The following is a 16,282-nucleotide window of genomic DNA, read 5'->3' on the forward strand; positions in this document are numbered from 1 at the left end:
TCTGTTTTATGTGATATTAGTTGCAGTATAATATTGACCACAACACTAGGGATACCTCCCCTGCTCTGCTTCAAAATAGTATCATGGGATCTTTTACGTTCACCTGAGAGGGCAGATGGGGCCTCCATTTAATATCTCAACCACTTCTTCAGTGCTGCATGGGCGCATCAAGTGAGATTTTTGTGCTCAAATTCTGGAGTAGTACGTGAATCCTCAACCTTCTGACTTAGAGGTGAGAGTGCTACATACTGAATCACAGATAACTTTATAGTTATACTATATCTTTATATGTCTTCATAGTCACACTTTATAGTAATACAGTCTTCATAGTCTATTGACTTGGGGCCTGATATTTAGCTCTTGGTGCATGCCTTGTGCATAAAACAAAAGCACAGTGACACAAAAAAGACACAACACACTCACCAAATCTGGATATGAATACAATTAAGTCATTTTTAAGAGGTTTGAAGCAAGAGCCTGACAGTCATATTCACAGAATCCTACCTAACATCACCATCTCACTAGAGGCACAGTGGTGTACAGATGGAAACAAGTGGCCCTGGGAGTCCATAGCATTGGCTCTGGAGCCTAAGAAGTCTCATGGCATCAGGCCAAACATGGGACAAGAAACCTCTTGCTGATTACCATCCACTGCACTTCTCTCAGCTGATGAATCAGTACTTCTCCAATGGGAAGAAGCACTGATGGTAGCAAGGGCATAGAATGTTCTCTGGGTGGGGAACTGCAACAGCTATCACCACTAATCACTGAGCTGGCCAAGTCCTGAAGGACATAAGTACTAGACTAGAGGCTTGCAGCAGCTGGTGAAGGAACCAATGCACGGGAAAGCCTACTTGACCTGGTCCTCACCAATCTACCTGTCGCAGATGCATCAATCCATAGCAACATTGGTGTAAGTAACCACCGCACAGTCCTTCTGGAGAAGAAGACCCATCTTTACACTGAGGACACCCTCCATTGTGTTGTGTGCCATTAGGACCATGCTAAATGGAATTGATTCAGAGCAGATCTGGCAGCTCAAAACTGGGCATCTATGAGGCACTGTGGGCCATTAGCAGCAGCAGAATTTTATTCATACTCCAGCGTATCCTCCACTCTACCGTTAATATCAAGCCAGGTGATCAACCAAGGTGCAATGAGGAGTATAGTAAGAGCACGCCAGGAGCAGCACCTGCTGTACCTGATAATGAGGTGACAACCCAGTGAAGTTACAACACAGGAGTTGTCATGCAGCCTCCCACCTGCCAAGAATGAGGCATATTAACTTTGTCATATGAACATTGATTTTTAAACTTGCTGAGTGAAGAACATTTGGAAGGACATTTGCATATTAAGAGCCGCTGCTTGAGGAGACAAAGGGCTATTCCTTGCTCCAATTAACCCAAATGCATTTTGATCATCAGACATTGAAGGTTTAAGGAAGTGCATTCCAGGCCCTGCTAAGATGATAAAATCCAAAGAGCCAGGACTGGTTAGACCAGCTGGTCACATGACTAACTGGCTGGTCCAGGTTTTTTGAACTAGCCACAGGACAGTTTGAATTCAGAAGGCAGTGAGCAACTGAAGCTGGAACAAGCAAGTTTCTAACCTGGCTGTCTCTCTCTCTCTCTCGCTTTCTCCTAAGCCACTGGACCCACGGAAGACACGTAAACCTCGAGAGAAAAGACTCCTACATCGGAAGCAGTTGAAACATGAACTGGGCCACAACGAATTGCAAGACATACCAGCAACCAAAGTTCCATATTGATCTTAAAGGACTGTAACTACCAGATATTGCCTCAAACTTTTCCCCTTTATTCCTTCTTCTTCTGTCTCTATCTACGTGTGTATTTATCGCATATGCATGCTAGCATGGTCACGTCGCATATTCGTAGTCATTAACTGGATTACAGTTCAAGATTAATAAACTTCCACCTTTCTTGTTTAAATCTAAGGAAACCTGTTTGATTTTTTTGCCTTACAATTGGAACAGTGAACAAGGGTTCACTAAGGGGGAGCTAAAAACATGGTGTTTTCAAATTAAACCTTATTACAGTTAAACCAGGCAAAGGCTGAGAGGGACCCCCTGGACCCCTTCTCATATGGTCATAACAGGAGTACAAACATGCTAAACAGCGGGTGTAGCATGCTATGGCAGAGGCAAGCGATACCACAGCCAATGGATCATATCAAAGCTCTGCAGTCCTGCCACATCCAGTCATGAATGATGATGGACACGTGAACTACCAGTGGGAGGAGGAGGCTCCATGAACACCCACATCCTCAATAATGGCAGAGCCCAGCACGTGAGCGCAGAAGACAAGGCTTAAATATTTACAACTACCTTCAACAAGAAGTGCTGCCTGGATAATCCATCTTAGACTCCTCCTGAGGTCCCCAGTATCACAGATGCCAGTCTTCAGCTGATTCAATTCACTCCAAGTGATAATAAGAAATGGCTGAGCCCGCTGGATGCAACAAAGGCTTTGGACCCTAACAACATCCCGGTTCTAGACCTCTGCTCCAGAACTAGCCACGCCTTTAGACAATCTGTTGCTATACAGCGACAACACTGGCATCTACGTGACAATGTTGAAAATTGTCCAAGTATGTTCTGTCCACAAAAAGCAGGACTAATCCAAGCTGGCCAATTCCATCAGCCAACTCTCAATCATCAGCAAAGTGATGGAAGGTGTTGGCAACAGTGCTATCAAGTGGCACTTACACAGCAACAACCTGCTCACTGATGCTCAGTTTGGGTTCCACCAGGACCACTTGACTCCAGGTCTCATTACAGCCCTGGTGCAAACATGGACAAAAGAGCTAAATTCCAGAGGTGAGAGTGACTGCGCTTCGCATCATGGCAGCATTTGACCAAGTGTGGCACAAAAGAGCCCCAATAAAACTGAAGTCAGTGGGAATCAGGGAAAACTCTCCAGTGGTTTGGGTCGTACCTGGCATAAAGGAAGATGGTTGTGGTTGTTGGAAGCCAATCATCTCAGCCTCAGGACATTGCTGCTGGAGTTCCTCAGGGCAGTGTCCTAGGCCCAACCATCTTCATTTGCTTTATCAATCACCACCCCTCCATCATAGGAAGAAGTGGGCATGTTCATTGATGATTGCATAATGTTCAGTTCCATTCGCAATTCCCCAGATGTTGAAGCAGTTCATGTCCACATGCACAATATCCAGGCTTGGGCTGGTAAGTGGCAATAACATTCGTGCCACACAAGTGTCAGCCAATAACCATCTCCAAGAAGAAATAATCTAACCACCTCCCCTTGATATTCAACGGCATTACCATCATTGAAACCCCTACCATCCTGGGGGTCGCCATTGACCAGCAACTTAACTGGGCCAGCCACACAAATACTGTGGATATCAGAGTAAATCAGAGGTTGGATATTTTGTGACAAGTGGCTCACCTCCTGGCTCCCCAAAGCCTTTCCACCACCTACAAGGCAAAAGTCAGGACTATGACTGAATACTCCCCTCTTTTGTGGATGAGTGCAGCTCTAACAACACTCAAGAAGCTCGACACTATACAGGATGAAGCCCGTTTGATTGGAACTCCATTCACCCACATAAACATCCACTTCCTCCACCAATGGCATACTGTGGCTGCACTGTGTACCATCCCCAAGATGGAATGCAGCAACTCGTCATGGCCTCTTCAACAGCACTTCCCAAACCCAAGACCTCTATGACCTAGAAGGACAAGGGCAGCATTGGCCCCTCAAGCCTGATCCGCCATTCAATAAGATCATGGCTGATCTGATTGTAACCTCGACTCCACATTCCTGCCTACCCCCTTAACCTTTCAACCCCTTGCTTATCAAGAATCTATCTATCTCTGTCTTAAAAATATTTAAGAACTCTGCTTCCACTGCCTTTTGAGGAAGACAGTTCCAAAGACTCACAACCCTCCGAGAGAAAAAATTTCTCCTCATCTCTGTCTTAAACGGGTGACCCCTTATTTTTAAATAGTGACCCCTAGTTCTAGATTCTCTCACAAGGGGAAACATCCTTTCCACATCCACCCTGTCAAGAGCCCTCAGGATCTTATATGTTACAAGCAAGTCACCTCTTACTCTTCTAAAGCCTAGCCTTTCCTCATAAGACAAACCAACCATTTCAGCATTAGTCTATTAAACCTTCTCTGAACTGCTTCCAACACATTTACATCCTTCCTTAAATAAGGAGACCAATTCTCTACACAGTACTCCAGATGTGGTATCACCAATGCCCTGTATAATTGAAGCATAACCTCCCTACTTTTGTATTCAATTCCCCTCGCAATAAACAATAACATTCTATTAGCTTTCCTAATTACGTGCTGTACCTGCATAGTAACTTGTTGCGATTCATGCACTAGGACACCCAGATCCCTCTGCATCTCAGAACTCTGCAATTTCTCACCATTTAGATAATATGCTTCTTTGTTATTCTTCCTGCCAAAATGGACAACTTCACATTTTCCCACATTCTACTCCATCTGCCAGATTTTTGTCCACTCATTTAACCTATCTATATCCCTTTGCAGTCTCCTTATGTCCTCTTCACAACTTACTTTCCTACCTATTTTTGTGTCATCAGCAAATTTAGCAACCATACCTTCGGTCCCTTAATCCAACTCATTTATATAAATTGTAAAAAGTTGAGGCCCAAGCACAGATCCCTGTGGCACACCACTGGCTACATCTTGCCAACCAGAAAATTACCCATTTTGCCTATTGTCTGTTTCTTGTTAGCTAGCCAATCTTCTATCCGTGCCAATATGTTACTCCCTGTGAACACCACCACCTGCAAGCTCCCCTGCAAGTCATACACATCCCGACATTGAAATATATTGCCGTTCCTACTCTATTGCTGGGTCAAAATCCTGGGCCTCCCTAGCACCACTATTGAGGTACTTCCACAGACCTGAAACGTTAACTCTGCTTCTCTCTCCACAGATGCTGCCTGACCTGCTGACTATTTCCAGCACTTTCTGTTTTTATTTCAGATTTCCACCATCTGCAGTATTTTGCTTTTATTGTCTGTTTACCATTCGAATTTGTGAATTGAAATGGCGTACATCAACTAAAACTGAACGTACCATTTCAGTCTTGCTTCCACTTTGTCTTGCTCCCTGGATAGATCTGGTGTTGCACAAATCCTGTTGGCTGTACTATATTGGAGTATTACGGTAGGTTTTTGTCTGAGTAATTGTGTCTGCAAGACAAACTTTATTTTGGCACTCACTGATTCTGCCTGAACACAATTAACCTGCAACAAAGCATTCAATGTAATGCAAAACCTGAGGTTTGCCAATGATTTGTGTTATGGGACTTGTTATCCCAGAAAGTGAAGCCACATTTTCAGGATGAAGACAATCACAGCAGTTTTATCTGTACAGTTAGCTTGGAGTAAATTAAAGTTGTGCAATGGGGTAATTCATCAATTTAACCACATTGCCATTGTTACGACCAGGTGAGAAGGGATCTGAGGGTTTCCTCTCAGCCTTTGCATGGATTAACCGTAACAGGGTTTAATTGAAAACACTGTGTTTTTAACTCCCCCTTGTTCACTGCTACAATTGTAAGGCAAAGTAATCAAACAGGTTTCCTTAAATTTAAACAAAAATGTGGAAGTTCATTAATCTTAAATTCTAATCCGGTTAACGACTACAAATATGCAACGCCACCACCCTGGCATGCATACGCAATAAACACAGGCACAGATAGAGACAGAAAAAGTAGAAGGAATAAAGGGGAAAAGTTTGAGGCAATATCTGGTAGTTACAGTCCTATAAGTTCAATGTGGAGTCTTTGGTTGCTGTTAAGTCTTGCAATTCGTTGGGGCCTAGTTCACGCTTCAACTTGTTCCGATGTAGGAGTCTTTTCCTTCTTGAGGTTTACCTGTCTTCCATGGGTCCGGAGGATTGGGGAGAAAGCGAGAGAGAGAGACAGCCAGGCGAGAGACTTGCTTGTTTCAGCTTCAGCTGCACACTCTCTTCTGAATTCAAACTGTCCTGTGGCTAGTTCAAAAAACCTGGACCAGCCAGTTAGTCATGTGACTAGCTGGTTTAACCAGTCCTGGCTCTGTGGATTGTATCATCTTAGCAGGGCCTGGAACGTGCTTCCTTACACCTTCAAAGTCTGGTGATCAAAATTCATTAGGGTTAATTGGAACAGGAAATAGCCCTTTGTCTCCACAAGCAACGTCTCTTAGTATGCAAATATCCTTCCAGCCCAGTGTCTGGTGATCTTCAAACAAGTCATTTCTTCACTCCAGCAACAGTTTAAAATCAATGTTCATATGACAAAATTAATACGCCTCATTCTTGGCAGGTGAGAGTCTGCATGACACCGTTTAAAATATTATAACAAGGATGTTCAATGTGACAGATACTGTACGATGAATTTGTTACATGGTTATTCTACTCATTAGTTTCTTGTGTTGTTCTTGCTGAGTTGCATATAATTCACTGATTTATTGTTTAAGTAAACCATAACAAAGCACAGAATGAGAAAAGACCATTTTGCTGGCAAGTCTATTATTTTCATAGACCGTACACAATACATTTCACCATGAATTTACCCAAGCTATTTAATCTGTTGAAGGAAGATTCTACAAAGTTTCTCCAGTCCTCCGATAGATAAACCAAGCAAAACTTTGGAATGCCTCTTTAATCTTATCTCACAATATATATCCTGGAACATTTATTTCTTGGCAAAACATTTCCACAGCTACAGCAGTTTATAAACAATTATTCTGACTATTACAACTGCAGTCAAATGTCTATATACTGTCTATACAAATATGGTTTTATAATAATACGCTTTTATATTAACTATTTTCGTAAGATTGTAGGGCAGATAATGTGGTCCTGACACAAATACACTGCTGCTAAAGAGCTGTATGATTAAGCAAGATCATCTTATTTGAATATTTTACTGGTTCTGCCATGGTATGACGCACCACAGCGTTAGGGGCAAGATGCTGGGCAACAGCAGCTGTTTAAGGGTTACTAGTTGTCTTTTTTTTAACGATTTGCTCACAATGCCTCCTTCAATTCATTAGTCGCTGGAGGCCAAAACAATGAGAATGGAAAATAAGAGTGGCTCTGTTCTGAAGAGAAGGTTACCGAGGAGGAACAAAACTTTTTTTTATTACAGTCAAGAGCGTTTTCTTGCACCATTTCCATCTTTCAGTTACATTAGGGAGGGATCCTTAATTTACGTTAAAATCAGAGTCAGAATGAGTTTAGCCACAGGCAGCTCAGAACATATTATAGCAGACTAAGTGAGCAGAACCATGAACAGGCTTTCTGTGTACTTGACCAAAATGAAGGGAGCTGGGGCATAAGGTACAACAGCACTACGAGGCCTGAGCAGCAAGGTGTTCACCCCACATTTTGAGCTGTATGGTTCTTGTGTGCATAGCTACATGGAGAAATAGCAAGTATAGCCTGAGGTGATCAAAACAAAATGGAAAGAAGATTCTTTCAAAAAGAAAAAAAATCTTTAAAATATAACTATGTTACAGGAAATCATTCACTCCAAAAGAGCAAATTCTGTTGGATAATACTAAGAAACAAAATATTTATATGTAATGGTCTGGATCTAATTTCATATTTTCTTTGGTAATTTCTACTCATTTCAAGTTCCAAAATATTAGTAGAGATACTAAGAATTATCATTAGTTGTGCTTGCATAAAACAAAACTGAAGTTTTTACCACACTCAGCACAATACCCAGATTAAAATAATTACTTTGTTGCAACAATATCTAAGTTTTCACATGCATTTGGGAAATCTTTCAAATTACAAATATCCAATTTCTCACCCAGTGAAAACTAATGATCTTATTGTCATGCACAGTTTCAAGACGACTCGCACAATAACAGGAGACTTTTACTGTGAAATGAGTCTTTTTTCATTATTTCTTATCCTGACTTTAGCAAGCCAGAATCATTTGCTTGCAATTTTTGTGCAGAAATCAAAGACAAACCTTTATTTGCACAGGCCATCCACTTCAGATTTTCAGAAAATACAGCCTCACGTCCAATCAAATAGGCAAATATGCGCACCTGAAAAAAGAGAAAGACACCCCAGTAGACCTTTGTATCTGTTAAATTTAATTATATATTATTTTGTCATATATAACTATGCTTGCAGTGTGAGTATAATATCAGAGGTGTTAAATCATTCATTGGAACTTCAGCTTCATGTGTCCCATTGACAGTACTTTAAATAACAGCATACCTAGTAGCTTATCTACTATTATCACAGCTAGATTATCACAGCTAGAAAATTTAGGTTACAATTCATATGTATTTCATTTGGTCAGTAGACCAAGAGACAATAATAGGAATAATGCATTTATATTTATTATGGAATTGCATCATTAAGGGATAAGCTTTTATTTATAAATTTAAGTGGGACTGGAGTACAAATGCAGAATTGTACAAAAAAGAATTAGAATAACCCCAACTGATTACTAACCAGATAAAAATCATGAACTATCGAAACATGAGTAGGCAAAATATACACAAATCCTAGATAATACGCTGCACTAGCCAGTTCATATACATTGCTCAGTAATGGTCTTTCTGACATTACAAGGTTGAAAGTGAGGTGGCACCAGAGTTTCTGTATTAAGGAGCTGAGCCTTACTCAAAATCTATGTAGTAGTAATGAGCAGATTGTTACGGACGGGTGGGCATAGTGTGGGTGACTTCCACTTTTCCCCTCTCAACTGACCTCAGATAGTGTTTTTAAAAATAGTGTTTTAGTCCCTGAGTTTTAAGGGTTAAATGAATAGACAAACAACAGGTTTTTCTCATTGGTTAAAATAGCAAGATAAATACTTATTTTACACAATAACCCAAAAATGTTTGTGACCTCACCCACTCACACATTCATCCACACAAACACAAAGAAAAGATTAAGAGATACAGTGGTAGCGTAGAACCATAGAAAAATTATGGCACAGAAGAAGGCCATTTACCCCGTCATGTCCCTGCCAGCTGAGAAGAAAAATCAAAATAGAAACTAGCCACCCAATCAAATCCCACCTTCCAACACCTGGTCCGTAGCCTTGCAGCTTGCAGCACTTCAGGTGCATGTTCAGGTACCTTTTGAAAGAATTGAGGGTTTCTGCCTCCACTACCATTCCTGGCAGTGAACTCCAGACACTCACCACCCTCTGGGTGAAAATGTTTTTCCTCGTATCCCCTCTAATCCTTCTTCCAATCACCTTAAATCTGTGCCCCCTGGTAATTGACCTCTTTGCTAGTGAAAACGTGTCCTTCCTGTCTACTCTATCTAGGCCCCTCATAATTTTGTACACCTCAATTAAGTCACCCCTCAGCCTCCTCTGTTCTAATGAAACCAACCCTAGCCTATCCAATCTTTCCTCATAGCTGCAACTTTTGAAACCTGGCAACATTCTTGTAAATCTCCTCTACACTCTCTTCAGACCAATTATATCCTTCCTGTAATGTGGTGACCAGAGCTGTACGCAATACTCCAGCTGTGGCCTAACCAGCGTTTTAATCAGTTCCAGCATTACATCCTGCTTTTGAATTCTATACCTCAGCCAATAAAGGAAGGCATTCCATCTGCTTTCGTCACCATTCTATCTACCTGCCACCTTCAGGGACCTGTGGACGTGCACTCCAAGGTCTCTCACTTCTTCTAACCCTCTCAATATCCTCCCGTTTATTATGTATTCCCTCACTTTAGTTGCCCTCCCCAAATGCATTACCTCACACTTATCTGGATTGAATTCCATTTGTCACTTTTCCGCCCACTCAACCAAACCATTGATATCATTTTGGAGTCTACAGCTATCCTCTTCACTATCAACTACACGACCAATTTGTGTGTTATCAGCAAATTTCCCAATCATGCCTCCCCATTTAAGTCCAAATCATTAATATATACCGCAAACAGTAAGGGACCCAACACTGAGCCCTGTGGAACACCACTGGAAAAAGCTTTCCATTCACAAAAGCATCCGTTGACTACTACCCTTTGTTTGCTGTCCCTGAGCCAATTCTAGATCCAACCTGCCACATTTCCCTGTATCCCATGGGCTTTCACTTTACTGACCAGTCTGGCATGTGGGACCTTTTCAAATGCCTTACTAAAGTCCATGTAGACCACAACCACTGCACTACCCTCATCAATCCTTCTTGTTACTTCCTCAAAAAACTCAATTAAGTTGTAAGACATGACCTTCGCTTAGCAAATCCATGCTGACTATCCCGGATTAATCCGTACCTTTCCATGTGGCTGTTTATCCTGTCCCTCAGAATAGACTCGAACAATTTACCCACCACCAAGGTCAGACTGACCAGCTGATAATTATTTGGCCAATCCCTCGCACCTCGCACATGCCTACACTGTGCCTTTAGTATCTCGCTTTTGAATGCCTCCCACTGGTTTGCCACTGATTTTCCCTCAAGTAGCTGGAACCAGTCTACTTTCGCCAGGTCACCCCTCAGTTTCTTAAAATTTGCCTTCCCCCAATTTAGAACTTTTACTCCTGTTTCATCTTTGTCAACTTCCATGATTATGCTAAAACTTACAGTATTATAGTCATTATCTCCAAAATGGTCACCCACTGTTACTTCCTCCACTTGCCCAGCTTCATTACCGAAGACTAAATCTAGAATTGCGCCCCCTTTCGATGAGCTTGTTATGTGCTGGCTAAAAAAGTTCTCTTGAATGCAGTTCAAGAATTATGTCCCCTCTGCGCCCTTCACACTGTTTGCATCCCAGTTGATATTGGGGTAGTTGAAATCCCCAACTATTGCCATCCTATAGTTTTTGCACTCAGAAATTTGCCTACATATTTGTTCTTCTACCTCCTTCTCACTATTTGGGGGTCTATAGTACACTCCTATTAGTGTGGTTGCCTCTTTTTATTTCTGAGCTCCACCCATATGGCCTCATTTGATGATTCATTTAGCATATCATTCCTTCTCAAAGCTGTTATTGATTCCTTAACTAATAATGCTATACCCCCTCCTTTTTTTATCTCCCTCTCTATCCCCCCTGAAAACTCTATTTCCAGGGAGCTGCCTGAACTGCCATTCTTGCCCCTCTCTAAGCCAAGTTTCTGTTATAGCAACAATAGCGTGTTGCCATGTGTTGATCTGTGCCCTCAGCTCATTGGCTTTATTTACTATACTCCTTGCATTTAAATAAATACCCTTTAACACTGCCAAATTCCTGTGCTGTACACTTTCTAACCTTTGTTTCTTCTGTTTTTCAGAGTCACTCGCTAATTTTCTGCCTCCTGTTCCCTGCCCTGAAATTGTCCTAAGACTATGCTCAGGTTCCCATTCCTCTGCCAAGTTAGTTTGAACCATCCCTCACAGCACTAGCAAACCTTCCTGCAAGGATATTTTTCCCAGTCCTGTTCAGGTGCAGACCGTCAGGCTTGTACAGGTCCCACCTTCCCCAGAACTGATCCCAGAAATCTGAAGCCCTCCCTCCTGCACCAGCCACGCACTCAGCTGGTATATTTTCCTATTCCTAAACTCGCTAGCACATGGCCTTGGGAGTAATCTGGAGATTACTACCTTTGAGGTCCTGCTTGCTAATCTCTTTCCTAACTCCCTAAACTCAGCCTGCAGGACCTTATCCCTCTTTCTTCCTATATCGTTGGTACCAATGTGGACCACAATCTCTGGCTGTGCACCCTCCCCCTTCAGAATGAATGCTCTGTAGCCGCTCAGTGATATCCATGACCCTTGCACCAGGCAGACAACATACCATCCTGGAATCACATCTGCGACCACAGAAACGCCTATCTGTTCCCTTAACTATAGAATCCCCTATTGCTACTGCTCCCTTGTCCTTTCTCCTCCCTCCCTGCACAGCTGAGCCACCCATGGTGCTCTAGCCATGACTCTCAATGCACTCTCCAGAGGAGCTCTCTCTCCCATCGGTTCTCAGAACTGAATACCGGTTAGAAAGTGGGATGCACTCCGGGGACTCCTGCAATATCTGCCTCAACCTTCTTGTCTGGCTGGCAGCCACCCAGTCCCTCTCTGCCTGTGTTCTCTTAAGCTCCGGAGTGACTATCTCCTGAAACATGCTGTCCACATAGTTCTCTGCCTCGTGGATGCGCCACAGTGACTCCAGCCGCCACTCGAGTTCCGAAACCCGGAGCTCAAGCTTCTGCAGCTGGTGACACTTGCTGCAGATGTATTTGTCTAGGACACATGGTGCGTCCACGACTTCCCACATACTACAGGAGGCACATTCCATTTGGCCAAGCAGCCCTGCCATTATTTAGCTTTGCAAACTAATTATAGCAAATGTAATAAGTAGAATAACTTACCAGTTACTAGCCAATCAGCTTCTTCCCCTGTAACATGCTGAAAAGGCAGAAAAGAAAGACCAAGAATACCTCCTTCCCCTAGTCAGTGAAATCCCTCACACACAACTCACAGTCTCACTCTGTCCAAACAGCAATATTCTAAGTAGTAATTATTAATAAATTACACTAAGCTAAAAAAAAACACACCTTAGTAGTACTACTCTTATCACTTATAAGGTAGGTTTTGAGGTTTAAAAAAAAAGAACTTTCTCTCCCCTGATTTTTTAAAGCTATTTACAGGCACTAACAGCTGTTACTTACACAACCAATCTGCTTACGGATTTCCTGTAGGTCTTTTCTTCCCTCTTTTGAAACTCAACATGTGCCAACACAGCTAGAGAGCCTGCCGACTGCCACCGCTCTGGTCCAAGATAGGTGTAGGCTTCGAGCCCCGCTCTTTCCTTATACAGGTCCCGCTCTGGATCAGCCTCCTCCCAGGTCCGCCGACGAGTGCCGCTGCTCCAGTCTGAGATAGGGGAGGGCCTTGAGCCCCGCTCTTTATTTCTACAGGTTCTGCTCCAGATCCGCCTCCTCCCAGGTCCGTCGCTGATTGCTGCTGCTCCGGTCTGAGGTAGGTGAGGGCCTCCAGCCCTGCTCCTTTTTCACAGGTCCTGCACCAGATCCACCTCCTCTCAGGTCCGTCGCCGATTGCCGCTGCTCCGGTCTGAGGTAGGTGAGGGCCTCCAGCCCTGCTCCTTTTTCACAGGTCCTGCACCAGATCCACCTCCTCCCAGGTCCGCCACCGACTGCTGCTGCTCCAGTCTGAGGTAGCATGCAGTTAGAATCCAATTGTGATACGCGAGTTCACTGTTTTAAGAAAACCTTTAGAAGCTTTTCAAGAGAAAATCTTTCAACAGTGCAGGCCTGAAAGTTCTTTGTCTTGAAAAGGATGACATGTTGCAAGCTGCTTGTGGTTAAGCCTTAATCTGAAGTCGATGGTGGAAATCCTGGTTCACTTTCACAGGTGCGGAGCTCCAAAGTCACCTTGCAATTGCTCTGCTGCAGTAGTTAAAAGGGTGTTGTCAGCAGGGCTCCTGCTTAGATGGGACTGTCTCACAGTTGTTCTGGCTGGAAAAGACCTTCTCTGGCAGTTCTGCTCTTCTCTCTCCGGAGAGATATCTTTTCAGGTTGTTATGGCCAGGTGGGTGATGGCGTGGCTGGTTTCCATTGCTCATCACCCAATTGACCACAGTGTTTTTGTTTAAATAGAGTTTCAGCCCCTGTGTTTTGTTTGCCAAAAAACAGTGACAGGTTTCCTCGTAAGTTTAAAACAGAAGATGAAATTTTTATTGAACAATATTCATCGCCCAAAATGTTCGCAGCACCACCCATGTATGCATTCATTCTCACATGCACTCTCAAGAGAAAATAGATAGAAGGGAAAGAGTAAGAGGCATTAAGAGGTCAAGGGGTAAAAGTCTGCTGTTTTATGAAAATCTGTGGATACTCTCAGAAGGAGAGTTTTAAAGTTGCAGGCCTGTTTGCTGGTTGTCTTGTATTTACTGAGTTGTCCCTTCCAAAACCATGACCTCTTCCACCTAGAAGGTCAAGGGAAGCAGATGCATGGGAACACCACCATCTGTAAGTTCCCATCCAAGCCACACACCATCCTAACTTGGAACTATATCGCCATTCCTTCACTGTCGCTATACCAAATTCCTGGAACTCCCTTCCTAATAGCACTGTTGGTGTACCTACACCCCAAGGGCTGCAGTGGTTCAAGAAGGCAGCTCACCACCACCTTGTTAAGGGTAATTAGGGATGGGCCATAAAATGTTGGCTGAGCCAGCGATGCCCACATCCCAGGAACAAATTAAAAAAAAGACTTCTGACAGTTCAGTTCAGATTGAAGATGGAGTTGTTTCAAAGGCACTCTCTTTCTCTGCTGCAGTTGGCTTTCAAGTTGTCTCAGCAGGATTCAAATGTGTTAGCTGGAACTGCTCTCTCAGCCTTCTGCTGGAATTCAAGATGGCTTTCGATGTTGACCATGTGTTTGGAGAGACCAGACTGATGTTGTTGACTTGATGGCTGAACTGGAAAGACTCCTTTGTTCTTCAAAACAATTAACTTTAAAGATAAACTCATTAAGTGTTAGCTTTGCCATGTAACTTTAGATTTCAGTTCCTGATCGGCTGTAGAATAGCTTTTGATGGCCCCATATTGATAATACATGGGCTGTTCACTCTCTATTGTGGTGAAGGGTAGCTGGAGATGTAGAGTCTGGGGGTGTCTTTGTTTTAGCTCGTTTTGTGCATAACTCACATCCATGTGTGACAAGCTGTTTCATTTCCTTGTAGACGGGGTTAACTGATTTTAGTTCTAAGAGACTCGAACTGGATGTGTATTTTAATGCAGGAACTGGTATTGCTCATGTGGCTTGTCCTCCATTTTGTTGACAGCAAATGCACCGGTCTTTTAAAACAAAATTCTAATTTTATAATTCTTCAGTTTGGTTCTGTATTTTCATTGCTGCATTTCTCGTGAGTGTGACAAGGTAAAAACATGTCAGGTTGGGATGTCAGTCAGGTGACTAAGGCCTCTCTCCCAGGGGTGATTTATACAGTGTTCCACGTTATGGGAACAATTGTTCCGTGAGGGCGCCTGAATGTGGTCCATTCTGATGAATAGGTGCTACTTCACACATATTATTTTAGATGTGGAGTCAGTCTGTCTTCAACAGAATTTGGTAGCCCCATTCCAGAAAATAGGAGTTGCTTGCTTAGAATGGGCTGTTTTACATTTCAATTTGTTTTTCTCAAAGCTAATTCAAATGGATTTCATCTCCAACAGACAGATCTGTTTAATGACAGTACATGAGGAGTCAACTGACCTCTCCTCCATTTTGTCTGTGGCACAAATGTGTCCATTTTCTTGTTGTTCAGTTCAACAGTTAAATTTTATTTCATAACTCCTCCAGTTCATTTCATACTTCCTCATTGATTCCGTCATTATAACCCGAATAAAACCTATGAACAGTTGTAAAAGCATTTACCATTGTCTGTAGCTGAGAACTGTGGGGAGTAACTTATTTTTATTTTGGATTGAGATTTATTTTCTTATCATCAACAAAGTTGACATATCCGATTGTGTGGAAGTGCCAGAAGCCAGAAGTGTTGCAATGAAGAAGTCATATGCCTCATCAAAAATACATAGCAGTTTATATATATCTTCTTCTTCTTCTTCTTCTTTGGCCTCCTTATCTCGAGAGACAATGGGTAAGCGCCTGGAGCTGGTCAGTGGTATGTGGAGCAGCGCCTGGAGTGGCTGTAAAGGCCAATTCTAGAGTGACAGGCTCTTCCACAGGTGCTGCAGAAAAATTTGTTTGTCGGGGCTGTTACACAGTTGGCTCTCCCCTTGCGCCTCTGTCTTTTTTCCTGCCAACTGCTAAGTCTCTTCAACTCGCCACACTTTAGCCCCGCCTTTATGGCTGCCCGCCAGCTCTGGCGAACGCTGGCAACTGACTCCCACAACTTGTGATCAATGTCACAGGACTTCATGTTGCATTTGCAGACGTCTTTAAAGTGGAGACATGGACAGCCAGTGGGTCTGATACCAGTGGCGAGCTCGCTGTACAATGTGTCTTTGGGGATCCTGCCATTATATTATATATATATATATAATATTATATATATAATATATATATTATGCTATCTAAAGTTTGATAGCATGAATTTTCCAACATCATGATCCTGGGGGAAAATTGGAAATTTGAGTGCATGTTGCATAAGGCTCCTTGATCATTGATTTAAATTTTCAATATACATTCCCAATCGTAAGGCTCCCCATATAAACATGTTGGATATGGCTTGATGCAAGCAACAATGGGACACACATGGCAACACCAAAAAAAAGTAAATTTAGCTAGGTCCCCCGCTACCTGCAATATCTTGAGACATATTGGT

General features: G+C 42.8%; 1 protein-coding gene across 1 annotated transcript in view; it reads right to left on the reverse strand.

Moving 5' to 3' along the window:
• cacna2d3a (calcium channel, voltage-dependent, alpha 2/delta subunit 3a) overlaps positions 1–16,282 on the reverse strand; it is a 705,663-nt gene that overhangs the window by 338,902 nt on the left and 350,479 nt on the right. The window contains exon 9 of the mRNA XM_068052271.1: positions 7,995–8,073. Within this exon, the coding sequence (XP_067908372.1) occupies positions 7,995–8,073 (79 nt within the window). The remainder of the gene's footprint in view (positions 1–7,994; positions 8,074–16,282) is intronic.

Source organism: Heterodontus francisci, chromosome 19 (genome assembly GCF_036365525.1).
Source record: "Heterodontus francisci isolate sHetFra1 chromosome 19, sHetFra1.hap1, whole genome shotgun sequence".
Taxonomy (NCBI): domain Eukaryota; kingdom Metazoa; phylum Chordata; class Chondrichthyes; order Heterodontiformes; family Heterodontidae; genus Heterodontus; species Heterodontus francisci.